At 44.8% G+C, this 15854-nt stretch overlaps 1 protein-coding gene across 3 annotated transcripts in view; it reads left to right on the forward strand.

The window, feature by feature from the left end:
- The first annotated feature begins 405 nt into the window (after nt 1–405).
- TTC17 (tetratricopeptide repeat domain 17) overlaps nt 406–15854 on the forward strand; it is a 62473-nt gene continuing 47024 nt past the window's right edge. For 2 of the 3 annotated variants that reach the window (XM_052781915.1, XM_052781916.1), the window contains exons 1-2: nt 461–630; nt 15358–15447. In XM_052781915.1, the coding sequence (XP_052637875.1) occupies nt 472–630; nt 15358–15447 (249 nt within the window). In that variant the 5' untranslated portion in view covers nt 461–471. Of the gene's footprint in view, nt 631–15357; nt 15448–15854 lie in introns of all 3 variants that reach the window. The other variant, XM_052781917.1, reaches the window with a different exon arrangement.

Raw genomic sequence — 15854 nt, forward strand, 5'->3', positions numbered from 1 at the left:
ATTTGGCAGCTTCTAGATCTCGCTCAGGCCTGGGGACACAGGCGACTACTGTTCACGGAAAGGAAAAGTTTCGATTTTTCCCGTGCAACTGAATAGCGTGAGAAGGAGAAAGGAGCGATGTGTTTTCCAGAGCTACCTTCAACCGGCTCTTCAGTGAACTGGCATTAACTGTGGATAGCTGCGGGTACAGTTCGGCTGGATTTGGGCAGAAGGCCGTTTCCCTGAGCGGTCGCGGCAAACGTTTCAGCGTGCGCTAGACAGAAACCAATTTTTTTTTAAAACGAAAGCGTTCAGCGCGGCGCCGGGCGCTGCTTGTCGGCGTTTAACGTCAGCCTTGGGCTCCCGCCGCCGCCGCCTGAGGTAACGACTCCGGGCCGCCCCCCTTCCCGCCCCTCCGGCTCTCCCCCTCCCAAAATGGCGGAGGCGGCTTTTCCGTTTCCGGGTGGTGCGGGCAGGCCGGGATTGGGGAAGATGGCGGCGGCAGAAGCGTCCGGGCGGGGCGGGCTGGGGCGGGCGTGGGTCTTCTCCGGCTGGGCCCTGGGCCTGTGCTCGCTGCTGGCCTCGGGGACGCGGCCCGCCGCTGCCACCACCCACTGGGTGGTCACGGAGGACGGGAAGATCCAGCAGCAGGTGAGCGGCGCGGGGAGCTGCCCACCGCCGCTCTGCCCCGGCGGCGGCGGCAGGGAGAGCCCCTGCCCCGAGCTGTGTGGCCGGGAACGGGGCCCGTCGGCCCGGTGCGAAGCCCTGCCTTGTCCGAAAGCCGCTGCAGCGTGGCGGGCGGCCCCAGCACGGGGGTCTGCCGCGGCGAGCTGGCGTCGCTGGCGAAACGTGGCTTGGAAGTCGCCGGAGCCCCGGGGCGAGGCGGCGGGGAGGAAGGGTCGATGGGTCTGCGCCAGCCCGGGGATAGATTTGTAATTGGAACCGCGTTTCCAGTCAGCGGCGGTTCGCGCTTAACCTGCAGCCTCGCCGAAAGCCTTCAGCTCCGTAGGCCGTGCTGCTGAGTAAGCGGCGAAGCCGGCGGGGTCCCGCTTCGGTGGCGAAGGCGGCAGGACCTGGACCCTGGGCCCGCAAGGCGCGCTGCGACCTGCCCCTGGGGTTAGGAGCCCTCCCGCCGGCGGCGGTGGGTGCCCGGTGCCGTCCCCGGAGCGCCCCGCCGGCGCCTTCGCCGCGGACTGGCGCAGCCCGAGCGATGAATGAGTTTGCCATTTTTTCACATCCCCGCCCTGGCTGCTTTTTTCGTGCCTTCTGGAAGTAAGAAGGAAAAGCGGTGGGGTGTCTGCTTGGGGCAGAAGCAGACGCCTGCCCTGCCCTGCAGTAATTTCGTGGGTTTAGTCAAAACGTCTTGCTTTGATAGCGGGCTGCGCCTCACGTTTGCTAAGCGGCTGGAAGAGTCATTGTGGTTTTTTATGTTTGGGCTTTTTCTTAGTTGCTTTGCTCCCTCTTTGTTGCAAGGCAAACAGCACCAGAAATCGACTTTCGTGTTGGATCCGCTTTGCTTTTAAGCAGAACTGCCGGATCGGTTTCCCTCTGGAGTGGGAGAGTTAATCGCTGTAGCAAGCAGTGTGGCCTTCCCCCCCCCCATAAAAAAGAGTGCGGAGTGACGAGCATCTGTTAACATCACCTTCCTTTGGTGAGAATTTTTGGTCTGGCCTCCTGTCAGAAAGCATTAGGGTCCTCAGACAGGTGGAACTGGCTTTCTGTGCAGGAAGCCCCTGCTCTCTTTATGGTTCTCGGGCACTCCAGCTGTCTGTCTGGATCCAGGCACTCTCTCACCCTAGTTAATCATAAATTAACGAATGACAACACTTGCAGTGCTGTCTCACCTCCTTTTCACACTTTATGTAGTGGGGAAGTGGTGAGAGTATATGATAATGGTCTGGAAGCATCTGTGTGGGTATATTAATTGTATATTATCAAATTTGGGTCAAATGTTATTTTGATTATTGCAGGAAAAGCAGCTGTGACTTGAAAAAATCTAATTAGCTAAAATGACTTGAAAATGTAATTAGCTACATTCAGCACTGATTTTAAGAAATGGCTTTTTATGATGTCAGTTAACTGATGGTACAGGTAGAGGCTTCCACTGTACCATTGCTATGCAGTAAGCTATTCTATTACAGTTACCAGTGCTTTTGAAGCAGGGGCATTCCCATGTTCCCTGTGTACTGTTCTCAAGGTCTGTAGCTGAGGTGATGAAATAATATCTGTGGAATAACTTCTCTTACCTGCACGGTCAAAATTAATCCATCCGTTTCCAGCAAGGAAACTCAAATTATAAATAGGGTATTGCTTGGAATGTGAGGAGCCAGATTCTTCAGTAGCTGGGATGTAGTGCTGCTAATTGTCCAGTAGGTTTTTTTACTAAGATGTATTTCAGCATCTGTTACTGTCATCTCCCTGGCTCTTGTGAAAATGATAGTTAAATTTGTGGTTATTGCCATTGCCATCCCTGCAGAGCACCTCTGAATTTCATTTTTTCCACTTATTTGTATTTTGGGGAATGTGAAGAGCAGCCGTTTTCTAGACTGAACTCAAACGTTGTTTTAAATGCCAAAATGTAATTGTGGTTCAATAGTTAGCAGCAAAGCCAACAGATAATCTCCATTGTCCAGCAATAGGAAGGAATTGTCATTGTCCCACTCTGCTCTGCACTGGCGCGGCCCCACCTTGAGTACTACGTGCAGTTTTGGGTGCCTCAATATAAGAAGGACATCAAACTATCAGAGTGTGTCTGAAGGAGGGCGACCAAGATGGTGAAAGGTCTCGAGGGTAGGACTTACGAGGAGCAGCTGAGGTCATTTGGTTTGTTCAGCTTAGAGAAGAGAAGGCTGAGGGGTGACCTCATCACAGTGTATGACTTCCTCAAGGGGAGCAGTGGAAGGGGAGGTGCTGATCTCTCTCTGGTGATGAGCGACAGGACACAAGAAAACAGAAGGAGACTGTGCTGGGGGAAGTTCAGTTTGGACATTAGGAAAAGGTTCTTCACTGAGAGGGTGGTCGGTCACTGGAACAGGCTGCTCAGGGAAGTGGTCACGGCACCAAGCCTGTCAGAGTTCAAGGAGCATCTGGACAAGGCTCTTAGTCATATGGTTTAGTTTTAGGTAGTCCTGCAAGGAGCAGGGATTTGGACTCGATGATCGTTACGGGTCCCTTCCAACTTGAGATATTCTGTGATTCATTAGCAGTGGGGTGGTTCATAACAGATTTACCAATTCATTGGTAGAACCACTTATTAACAGGACATAAGCCTAAAATTTCCCTGCAGAGCATCCCTTTGCTTTAATTTTTCAGAGTATTCTTCATTAAGTTGATATTTATCATAAGAACTTGTATTTTCACCAGTAGACTTAGCCATTCAATCCTTCTTTCCAGCTATTTTTACTTTGTGTGCTTTTGTCCACGTTCATCTCATAAACTCGTTGGCTTTGCAGCTTCTTGCGTTTCTCTGCAGTGTCCAGCATTTCAGCTTCTCAGTGTATGTAGAGCATTACCTGTCATCAGCTTCTCTACTAGTTCTAGTTAATCTACTCACGTTTTGTGGAAAAATGCTGTCGCATCAGGTTTTTCTGTAGTACTCTAGGCTCCTCCTTTGAACATCCAAGTATCGATCCATTGTGCTGTTTCTTGCTGCTTGCACAGCAGCCCAAGTTTGAATTTTGAAGCACCTTACCTGCCAGAAGACAGCTGTGTAAGTCAGGACTCGCATTTGGAATAAACCTCAGCTGCTGCTGGTTTGGACACAATAACCTGAATAGGGTTGTAGAGTAATGCCGCCTGCCCTACAGCTCAAAGCAGGGCCAACTGGATCCGGTCGCTGAGGGCCCTGCCGAGCTGAATTTTGTGTCCAGGCATGGGGATTTGACAGCCTTGCTGGGCACCTGGTCCAGTGGTCAACTGCCTTCAGTGTGAAATTTTTTTTCATCTTTTCTAATTAGAATTTGCCATGTAGCAACAGATGTATGATGCCTCTCACTGTTGCACCTCAAGAAGCGTCTGGCTCTGTCTTCTCTGTACGCTACCTTTAGGAAGCTGGAACCGGCAGCGATATCCCCCTGCAACTGAGCCAGCGTGCTTCTCAGCTGCTCGGCGTGTTATGTGCTCCAGGCTCCTCATCACCTCGAATGGCTTTGCTGACCTTGAAACTGGGGACAGAAAGCTGAAGCAGGTGCGATCTCACGGGTGCCTGCTGGAAGAGGATAATCGCTCCCATTGCCCTGCTGGCTCCAGCCTTGCTGCTGCAGCCCAGGATGCAGTTGTCCACCTCAGCTGCAAGGGCACGCTGCTGGCTCATCACCAACTTTTTCCCCACCACAGCCCAAACATCCTTTTCTGAAAAGCTGTTTTCTGTTCAACCCCAGCCTTCCCTGCTGCATGGGGCTACTGCATCCCAGGTGCTGGGTTTGCGCTTGCTGTTGTCGACTTCATGAGGTCCCTGTCAGCCCGTTTCTCCAGCTAACCACAGTCCTGCCTTCCACCGAGGCCACCCCTGCCCCACGTTTGCAGAGGACATCAAGCTTGCTGAGGTTCCTTTTTTCCCTGTCATTAGTAAAGACATTAAACAGTGTTGGCCCCAATATTGATCCCCGAGGGATGCTGCTGGTGATCAGCCACTGCTGGACTTTGCACTGCTGATCGCAACGCTTCCAGCACAGCAGTCTCTAACTGGAAGTGGCTAATACTGTCTGGTGGCTAAGAGTGGTGGTATTAATTAGCATTTATATTATTTTATTTTAGAAATATTAGCATTCTCAAACAGTCTGAAACACATTTTTAAAGATTGTCACCTTTTCGCAGAGGGTCAGGCTTAATCTTCACTTGGACTACCTCAGTTTATCTGAATGAAGCCCATATAATTAAGATGTGGCCAAAATTTACGTGGTAGTAAGACCCAGACATTCCGCCTGCTAAATGAGCCACTAGCTGTGGATGTCCAGATAAGCACTAGTGAAAAGTGTCTTCCCTGTAGCTTTTAGTTTGCTCCTGTAAGCCTTGTTTTTGTTGTTACCAAAGTGCGCTATGGATGAGGAGTTGAAAGCAGAAGCTACAGATCCTGGCCTATATACAAAATATAATAGCTGGAATCTGTTTGAGGGAAGAAGGGTGAGAATATTTTATATTATTGCCCTAAAATCTCTATTAGCTGTTTCTCCTTATAGTGCAGCAAGGGTGTCAGCCTTTAGTATGAGACTACATTCACGTGAGATTCATTTTCCTGTGGCATAAGACCGCTGGCAGTGCCCTGACTGAGACTTGAGCTGGAGTTCCTAGTGGTATAACAACCTGGCAAAATTAATGCAAACTGAACAATTTTCTGTATGTCAGTGAGATCTCATCTAGTAAATGGGAGTGCTTGCTAAGTAGGCCTTGCTGTTCTGGTTTCTAGTGAGCATTTCTGAATGATGAAACAAATTAATTCCCAGCAGTGCATGTAACATTTCATTGTCTCAGTAAGCCATCAAGAGAAGAGCCATCAAACTGTATCTATTGCTCTAGTAGCCTGTTTTCAGGTCAGATACATCATTCTCTGGATCTGTTCATATTCTTTTAGTCTGAGTCCACCTTCAAATGTGTGTTCCTGCAAAGCCAGGGACTGAGTAATCATCTCTTTTTAATGAGATTATATCTGCTCAGTGCACATGTTTATAAGCCTTTTCATTTCACAACTCTCAGTATAAAGTTCAGGCTAATATATAACCGATTTTAGACAGTGCTTGTCTGCCAGTAGGGAAACTAGCCACTCCACAGAAGTACTACTGTTACTTCAAGAGAAGAGAGAAACGTGGAATAAGGAGAGGACAAACATCTGACAGATTAAATGCAATGCAGGAAACAGTTTCAGTAGTCATTCATGGCTCACTGGTGGGGACCAACTGCTATGATCTCTCAGAGACCTGATGTATCAGAGCTGAGGTAGGGTCTTTCTAAAGATCCCTTGATGGAGGCGATTAAAGCCAAGCAAGCTGGTGGGGACTCAAAGGACTGCCTTTGTACGGGCTACTGTAAACGCTGAAAAAGTTAGTTCTGACTAACTAAACTAAAAGAAGCAAAGAAACCTCCCAGGCAGATGGTCCAAAGCAGGACTGGGGAAGTGTTGGCAGGAGCAGAGAGCCTCTGGCAAGGAATCTGAGTTGGCAAAAAGTTGTTTTGTTTTTCGTGTGCTGTTGTGTGTTTTGAAGTTTGTTAGAGATGATCTGGAGAAGAGTGTGAATGAGCAATGCTGGTTAGCCTGCTTGGGACTAAGACGACTAGCCGCTCAATAAACGTGACATATGAATTTCATGCAGTGCAGAAGTGTGCTTAATTCTGGCTTAGTACAAGAAAAGAGGGGAGACGTTACCTAACAGTTGTTCATTTGGTTGCGGATTTGAATACAAGTGTGCCTCAAGTTGCAGCAAGGCAAGATAATTCATGGGTGGCTTTAGAGTTGGTTAATGCATTACTGATGTCTATCATCTGACTGCATGTGTATGCTGACAGGTTGAGATGAGAACAGTGGTCCGTATGGTCAAGACTAGAGGAAAAGCAGCCATCCAAAACCAAGGAAAGCTGAAAATCTAGTGCAGCCAAATAAAAAGCTATATGCTGCTTACAAAAACATCTTCTGCGATATATTAAGCAGTCTCTCAGTCCTATCTTGAAAATGACAGCTGGATGTTTGCTTTGCACTTTCTCTAAAGGTTGGTTTGCTTGGCTCTATGACCTCTTTCTTGACTGAATTTCTTATCCTTCCAAGGCTGTTGTGTGCTAAACAAAAAAAAAAAAACAAACCATTGTTATTACTGAAGTGTGTAACATAGCATGCCTTCCCCAAAACAGTTGCCAGTGCTTCTTTATGAGTGTGTGCAGAGACCTAGGCTGAAGGTTGGTGTGAGTCTACTGCAGTTCGTTAGATGTCTTCCAACCCCAGGGTGATGAGCTGAAGCATGATGGTTTTGAAGCGTAGGTCAGCTTATTCTCAGGAAAAGGGAAACTTGTTCTGTTTTAAAACTCTCTTGATCACCAAAAGACTGTGGGATTTAGGCCTTCCTTTAGTGTGAAAAATAGTAATTTAAAAAAAAAAAAACAAAAAAACGCTTCACTTTAAATTTTCTGCCTTTTCACAAGTATTTTCAAAAAGTTTGAACCTGAACATTTTGTGTAGTGAATGGCTGAGAGGCACAATGTCCTTGTCCCTGATGGGGTGCTGCTGACCTGGAACCACACTTCACCAGCGCTGCCTGCTTGCAGGGGAGCGCAGTCTCCGTCTCGCTGTATTGCTGTGAAGGTCACGGCTAGATCTGAATTTGATAAAAATAGGCCTTGTGGTAGCCTGTATGCAGTCAGAAATGCAAATATTTTGTTCTTTGGGGCAGCGGTGGTGCTGAAGTAGCTTTCGCTATTCTCAACTCAGCAGGGAAAGATTTGCATCTGGGGTGGAGGAGCTAAGAGGCGGATCTGAAGGGCCGCTGAAATACAGCTGTCAGTGCAATGCCCCTCACGCTTACTGCAGCCTAGCAGGTAACCTTATGCCAGGTTTTGACTGCTGACAGCAAAGCTTTAATATAAAAATGTCTGGATTTAGCCCAGCATGGTAACGTACACCGAGGTGGTTCAGTTTGTAAGTCCAGAAGGCTGCAGTGGTGGCTCTGACCATGTGTAGGCACTGTGTCCTGATCAGTCCTCCGCTCCCGGTGTTTCCATACGGCCTTTGTCCTCCCTCCGGGCACAGCGTGGCTCCCAGGTCCCATTTGTCTTAGCATCCTCACACTTCGATTTCCTGGCCTTTCATCCTGTTTTCCGTCACTTTTAAAATAAGGGTAAGACAAACTGGCAAGATGATCAACTGTTCAAAATCAACTGTTCAAAACTGATTTTTCTGTGGAGAAAGCTGTGCTTGGTACCTGGCATGCCATCCCCATATTGTGAGCTTTGCAGCAAAAGGATAGCCTGGAAGTGGCCCAAGCACATGTTTGCCTGAAGGCCCCATCAAAACCCAAAAGAGCAAAGTCAGCAAGACTGTGAAATCCACTGTAATTTCATGTAGCTGAACTCTTTTTTTTTTTTTTTTTTCTTCTTAATTAACATTTAAAGCTGAATCCCTACCTGTTACTAACCAGTTAGAACCATGGTATAAAGTGCCTGCCCTAAAAATACATCACTGGATAAAGTAATTTCCCTTAAAGTTTAACCAGAAAAAAACAATGGGTTGTCTGCTGTTCATTTGCTGAAGAAATTACTGCTCAGGATTAACCTTTTTTAGGTATCTTGTAAGTCTAATTAGTATTTTTCCTTTTCTGTACTTTCAACATTAGAACACTTGATATTTTTAGGATTTGGCAGTGAGCAGGCAGCAGGAACCAGTCTGCCATTATGAAAACAAGTACTTGTTCATTACAGATGTGTATGAGTGATTTCTCCATCTCTTGTTTTGATTCAGCTGAGTGTATGGCTGGCATCTGTTTTGCTACTGTAGAATATAAACCTCAGCTAGAATATACACATTGGAAGTTTGTTTTGTACCCTTAAGTATGACCAACAACACATTGCAGACAAGTGGTGTTACAAATAAAGTCTTGTTTTCCTTTGATGTATTTCGATCCGTTATCTATGATACTCATAGCTGGTGTGCTCTCTGGAAGCGATCTCAGTTGAGCAGACCTATTCAGTAATACTGCAACTTTGTTAGGTTTTATGTTTGAAGTGCTACAAGTGTTTAAAATTTCTATTTTCCCTGTAGCGTGGCTGCTCTTAATAATATCCAAATACCTAATGCTGATGTTAACAAATTCTGCAGCTCAGTAATGGCTCAGTACTTATTATAAAAACTCAATTCAACATCATTTTTCTGTGTGAATTTTTCGGTGATATCCCTTGAAACGCATGTCTTCTGACACTGCCTGCTCATCATTTGGATAAGCCAAAGCATATATTTTCCAGTTTTGTAGCTTGTTTTGCATGGAAACCTTTACAGAACTTTTTGCGGCTTTTTCAGAAATGCCGCAGTAGTGTCATGTTGGAGTGTAGAGTATCCCAAGACAGCAAGAATATACCAAAAGGCAAGCATCAGTTTTTAGATACTTTGCTCCCACTTGAGACTGCAAGGAGTTCCAGCCTATTTGAGTGGGAATTGCCCTCATTTTGCAAGTACAGGGACAAAAGATCCACTATCTATAAAACAAGCATGAGGAGCCCATTTTCCTGTATGCCATCATTTGATGTAGTATCTTTTCCAGCTTCTTTCTGTCATCATCTGCCTTCTGCATGTAGTAGAATGGTTTTAGGATGTGCAGAGACACTAACAGCTGGTCTGATTTTGGTGTTCCTGTGCCTCAGTTAACAGTAGGATTTCCACAGTGCTTTAAAAAAAGCCTTACCTAAAAATAGTTGACTGAGGCATTTATTTACCCTCGTTTTAAAAATTTACTTCCTGGTGCAATATAACTGGATCATGGGGAAAAATATACCGGAAGGTTTGGCAAAACTTACAAGTCTAATTATTCAGAGACTTTGATTTATGGAGGTAGCACAGGAGACTCTAAAACTTCAGTGTTTGATTCAACTCTGACATCTTTTTTTTTTGTTACACAAATTCTGTGTGTTTCTTGCTGAATCAGGTACTTGGTGTACTTTGTGACAGTGAATAAATTTGAACTGCGCTTTATAAAGAAACTTTCACCTTTGGGCAAAGTTGAACAGAGAACACTTATTCTAAAAGTGGTTTGCTGGCAGTCTGTCTGCAGTGTAGCTATAGTAGCCGTCAGAAGTTCAAGGAAGGCTTTTCAGCACTATTTTTTTCCTGTTCACTGTGTTTGAATTGAAGTCAGATCCTTGCATTGGTTTTTAACACGGTGGCGGGGCGGGGGAGAGAGAGATGGTGTATGTGCAACTTTCAGTGTGGCAGGGAAGAGGGTGTAACACACTAAAGTGAGACCACGTCCTGCATGGCCGTAGATTCAGTCCTAACATAAAAAGAAGCATCTGAGAACACCTGGGTATTTGATTGCAGCTGTTAAAGTGTTGAAATGAAACATGACAGTTTTGAAATAACACCCTAATAAGGTTTTAACTGTTGAAGTCAGACCTATGCTAGTTTCCAGAGCAGTTTTGTTCTGTTTTCCTTACTAGTTAATTGTTTAAAAACTGGCATTAAATGCAAACACTGTACCACACACATCTCCAGCAGTGCTCAGAACAAATACAAACTTTTGTTCATTCTGGTGGTCCCAGGACTGTATCATCAGCAAGTCTGGTGAGGCTTAGTAAGATCGGGGCCACACAGGCCCTTTATTTCACAGCAGGAGGCTTTCAATACACAATTATTTGCAAATACTTGAGCTGTCATAAAAGAGGGGAGCTATGGCTATGAGCTAGGAAATACATACCATTTGTACTGTAAGATCATATGCTGTTGTGGATGTAATGTGCTCTTTCCTCAAAATGATCCAGTACCATTCACGTTGCTTACTGTTACCTGTCTAAAGAAATATTTTCTCTAATGGATGCCATGAAGATGTAGTTCAACTGTGCACAGGCAAACAGGCATAAAGGAAAGAAAAATAAGTTGATATTTTATGCAGAACTTCTCTTGTGGAACCAACCTCTTCTTGTTTTAAATACTCTCTTTAAACTGGAGGTTCATTTCCACAACCAGATCAGTCTCTGGGTGACTATTAGAGGCGGTGAGTGTCTGTAAGAGCACAAGCACGATGTGAGACTGAATGAAACCAGCATCTTCCAAAATCTACCTGGAGTCTTTAGAGTATTTTTCTTGTGGGAAGGAAGGGGTGTAATCCAGAACAGTCTTCAGGTTTCCATCAAATACATTTTGTTTGGACCATTGTATTTCTGACTAAAGAATTATTTGACAGGCGAGTGAAGCTCTGAGGACTTTTCCAGATCTTCAGGGTATGTTGTCATCTCTTTGAAGTTTTCTAAGCAACAGCCCCCAGGGAAGTTCTGGCAAGTCTTATGTTTTTATTCAGAGTATAATTTTCTGGGGTTTGGGATATGGCTGCACTGGAAGGCAGGAAGATGCCAGGTGGCACTCGAGCACCAGCAGCAAGGACGAGGCAAAGTGTGAGCACCCAGGTGGTAAGCCCTGCCGGGCTCCGAGTGGGTGTTCTGGATTTCAGCACATGCTGCTGCCCGCTTATCTTTACCACTGCTGCTATTGTTACCTCTGCTGTGTAGATTATGCAGATACTACATCTTTGTTTGCTACCTACTTGCTGTGCTAAATTCTTCATGAGGTGGCATTACTGCCCTCAATGGCAATGCAGTATTGGTGCTCTTCACAGCTGAGTAGGTCAGCTTTGTCTTTTTCCAGCTGTAGAAGTGGCTGGGACTGTAAAGGAAAACGTGTTTGAGCTGGGGAGGGATGTTGTAAAAAGGTTGGATAACGAACCAGAAGTCTTGACAGTATTGCTGGCTGGATCTGAGAGGAGCATGTTGCAGTTTGAGAGCCATGTGGCTGTCGCTCTGGAGAGGGGGCTGATGAAGTGCTCACCTGAGGCCAATTCAGACTAGCCTGCTGATCTGGCGGAAAACTAATTGTTTAATCTTTTAAGTTATTTTTCAGCTGAATTGGCTGGCCTGTTTCTCAGTAGGGCTATAAGATTACAGGTAGTAAGAAAAGGGAGAATTCCCCTACTTGGCAGCAGGGTGATTTTTTTTTTTTTTTGATCAATCTAAGCAGATCAGGAAATTGCACTTCAAACTCTATGAAATTCTTAAGTTTGAGCACCATTGTCCTCCAAACTGATGCCTGTTGAAGGCCAAGTTGGCATTATTTTCTTCATTTGCAGGCATGATACAATAAGACCTGTGGTTTTCAATTAAGAATGTGTTTTCTTTTGTGTCATATAGCATTTTTTTGTAGCTCTGAACGCTTTTTATTTCCTCAATTATCGTTTTGTAATGCCTTCATACTGTACATATATAAACTGAAGAGTATAAGAACTGATACAGTATATTTGGCCCACTTTTACAAGCTGCCAAAGTGCTCTGAATGCAGTGGATGTGCTGGCTCAAGTTTCCCCTGCAAACCTTGTATGATAGTCCAGTGTAGCTGCTTAATTTTTCCATTCAAATTCTTTTTCAGAAATTATTGCACCTAAAATGGATTTTTATTTTTAGGAGCTAATAATAGTCTTTGATAATTTCTTGCAGTGGAAGTCTTGAACATTCAGTGTCAGAAATGATCGAATGTAAATAAATGTAAGGTTGGATTAACCACTAAAGTTTTGGGTTTAGAGCTTTTTGTTTACACACTGCATTGGTCTTAAAGAGATAATGACTGCTAAGGTTATTTAATAATATTAACTTTCTACTAGGTTGAAGGCGTTTGCTTTTATTAGAAAGTGCTCATTTGCTGGTGGCAAACTGAGGTCAGATTTGGAAGTGAAAATCTGAAGACTAAAGAAACATATCATGCATGCTGCTTAACTTGAGATTATTTCCTGGTGGATTGTCATAACTTTATGAATGAATTCACTGACATTGCTATTTGTTGTTGTCATTTTGATTTCTGCTGCCAGGTAATAGTTGATAGGATTTTAGTACTTGTTGCGTTGCTTTTCTGTCGACCTGTGCATGCTGGTTTGGTAACATACCACTCCAAATTCCCAAATGCTAAATTCAGACCTAACTCTCATGAGACTGTTTTGTCAAAAGTTAAAAACAGAAGCTGTCCCTGAATATCATTCTGTTTCTGAATGAATGATAAACTGAGATCCTTCATCTTTCAGAATAAGGCTTTCTAAATGGTGATGCCTGCATAACTTCCTGCAAAAAATCGCTCCCCGGATGCAGTTTGTCGCTGAAAGTGGAGCTGATAGTTGACTTTGCCCTCAGTGACTGCGTAGTGTCATGCAAGCAGGCTTTAGATGTCAGAGGAACAGTGCTATTTTGGAATGGGCGATTAAGTGCTTTAAACACAGTAAAACTTTCCCTTATTTTCTTTGCAAATTCATCTCATTTGCTTGCACATACCACAGTAGTTTCTCTAGCAAATGAGGCATGAACAAGTGCTACATTCAGTGCATAACTCTGGTTTTGTGTGCAACCAGCTCAAAGTGAGGTGGGGCTCATAAGAGGAAATATGACTGTAAGTAAAACACTGTAGACTTTTAATACTTCAACTAACAACATTGTTAGGTTTTTTTAATATGGTATTTTCTGTGCTTCTCTGGATCATTGCAGATACTTGGTCACCCTTTATTGGCAACAGTTAAATCCATAATCCCCTAATTCATAGCATAAAAATTAACTGGTGTCAGTAGCACCTATTATTTTCTATTCATCTGGTGATATAAGAGAATTAATTTGCTAAGGCAGAAAATGAATTACATGTAAGTATCTGGACTGGTGTAGGTAGCCACCTGCCAAAATGGCTCCATACTAAAAGAAGCAGTTCAGCTTTTGATTTGGAAAGGAATACTTAGCGAAATTTAGCCAAAACCACCCTTAGGGTTGTTTTGGGGGGGGGGGGGGGGAGCGTAAAAGGAACAAATGTTTTCATCTTAGAGGATAGGATCCTTACTCAGTAGGGAGGCTTGCAAGGAATGTAGGCTTCACAGCTAGTAGTCCAAAGAAAGTAGATTGGAGCTTCTTATCTGACTCACAGCCAAGAAAACATGACCTAAGGCCTAATCTGTTGACAGAACACATTAAAATGACCAGGAAATTTGCTGTGGTCCTGCTGGAGATGCAGTTCTCTGCAATAAGAGAGAGTCCCAGAAATGTGTCAAGTTGTTTGGAAAGTTGAGAAAAAATGAAGAGCTAGAGCTCAGAGGTTCTCCTGCACATGTATATATGGCAAACTTTTCCATTAAATTGTAATGTCACCAAGTTTGGACAGATATCATGGGGGTGGGCAGCCCATGTAGGGGTATTGGCACTAAGACACAGGTAGTGATTGCATCTTTATGCAGTAGCTAGTTCCACATCCTGAAAGCTTGAATGGAAACTGAGCAGATCCAGGAACGTCTTGGTGTAGACCATCTACCGTAACAGTCATTATGTTAAAAATGGAAGACCTTGCTGTCCTTGTCACCCTTTGTCCTTTCATCCTGTTCAGCACATACTCCTGTCCGTTTCCTTGCTTCTGTTCTCATAGTCATTGAATCCTCCATGAGCTAATTTAATTTACTAGTTCAGATAAAGCAACTGGTAGGGGATTGCATCCTGTTCAGCTACTGGGTTTGGGTTAGCTCACAAGAGAGCCTGGTGGGCAGCGGAGCTGGCATGCAGGACTAACTGATACCGCACTGACAGATTGGAGGGAACGGGGCTGGAAGCCTGGAGGTGAGCCTTTCAGCTGTGGTGAGCCTTTGGATCAGCTCAGCTGCTCATACACCACTTTCTCAGCTGTAGTGACTTTCCCTGACCCGGTCAGGCAGCAGAATTGATTTGACATGAGGACAAGGCTGGGGCATTTCAGCTGTGAAGTGCCATAGCTTACTGAGCCCAGTTAGGGACCAGTAAAGGTCTGGCATGTAATCACTCTTGTCTGTGACTTACCTGTAATGTTGCTCTTCATTGAGCTGCCAACTCCTGTTGTATTGGCTTTGTGTGGCAAGGTTTTGGTAGCAGGGGGGTTTACAGGGGTGGCTTCTGTAAGAAGCTGCTGGAAGCTTCCCCTGTGTTCGAGAGAGCCCATACAAGCCAGCTCTAAGACGGACCCACCGCCGGCCAAGGCCGAGCCAATCAGCGATAGTGGTAACGCCTCTGTGATAACATTTTTAAGAAGGAAAAAAAGTTGGGACAGAGGGAAAACGGCAGCTGGAGAGAGGAGTAAGAACATGTAAGAGAAACAACCCTGTGGACACCACGGTCAGTGAAGAAGGAGGGGGAGGAGATGCTCCAGGCGCCGGAGCAGAGATTCCCCTGCAGCCCGTGGGGAAGACCATGGTGAGGCAGGCTGTCCCCCTGCAGTCCATGGAGGTCCACGGTGGAGCAGATATCCACCTGCAGCCCGTGGAGGACCCCACGCCGGAGCAGGTGGTTTCCCGAAGGAGGCTGTGACCCCGTGGGAACCCCACGCTGGAGCAGGCTCCTGGCAGGACCTGCGGATCTGTGGAGAGAGGAGCCCACGGAGCAGGTTTTCTGGCAGGACTTGTGACTGCACAATTGCGATTGCAATTTAAGGTATCTAGTATTTCAGCAGTAGATACTCTTAGTAATGTTTGTTGTGAGAAATTTACTTGCCTCTTATGCATGTTGTTTGAAGTACAGATTGAAATTATGGACATACCATGAATGCTGAGTGGACAGAAAACCTCTGAACAGACAAACTGTAGTTGAATGAACATCTTACCTTTTAAAATTGCTCTAATTAGGAGAATGTCTTACATGATGGACTGTTGAAATGTCTTGCAGGTGGATTCACCAATGAACTTGAGGAACCCACATGATTTGGTAATACTAATGAGACAAGAAACAACAGTTAACTACCTCAAAGAACTGGAGGTAAAGCATGATGTTAAGTACTAATTTCTGAAAATACAGAATTTTTTTCACAGGCTTTTTAGTGATAGATTTAGATGGGGAACAGAAGTCATTATTGGCATAATTCTGCTTCAGTGAAAGGATGAAGAATTCTTCAGACTTAAAGAATTTTGTGCCTCAAGTTTGCTCAACTGGTAGTCATTGTCCCCAGTTGCATCATTCCCTGTTGTTATCCGTAAATCCTAACTTTTTAAAGTCAAGTCATTTAGGTACTGGATTCTGTTGCTATATTCCAGAAGAATACAGAGCAGGTCACCTGTGTTTTTCTTCGAGCCCATTTATTATTGAAAAAGGATCTGAGAACACCCTTCTGAAAAGGGCTTTAATGAACTTCGAACTGATAACTTAAACTAAAGTTTAAATATAAT

This window comes from Harpia harpyja, chromosome 3 (genome assembly GCF_026419915.1).
Source record: "Harpia harpyja isolate bHarHar1 chromosome 3, bHarHar1 primary haplotype, whole genome shotgun sequence".
In the NCBI taxonomy this organism is placed as follows: Eukaryota; Metazoa; Chordata; class Aves; order Accipitriformes; family Accipitridae; genus Harpia; species Harpia harpyja.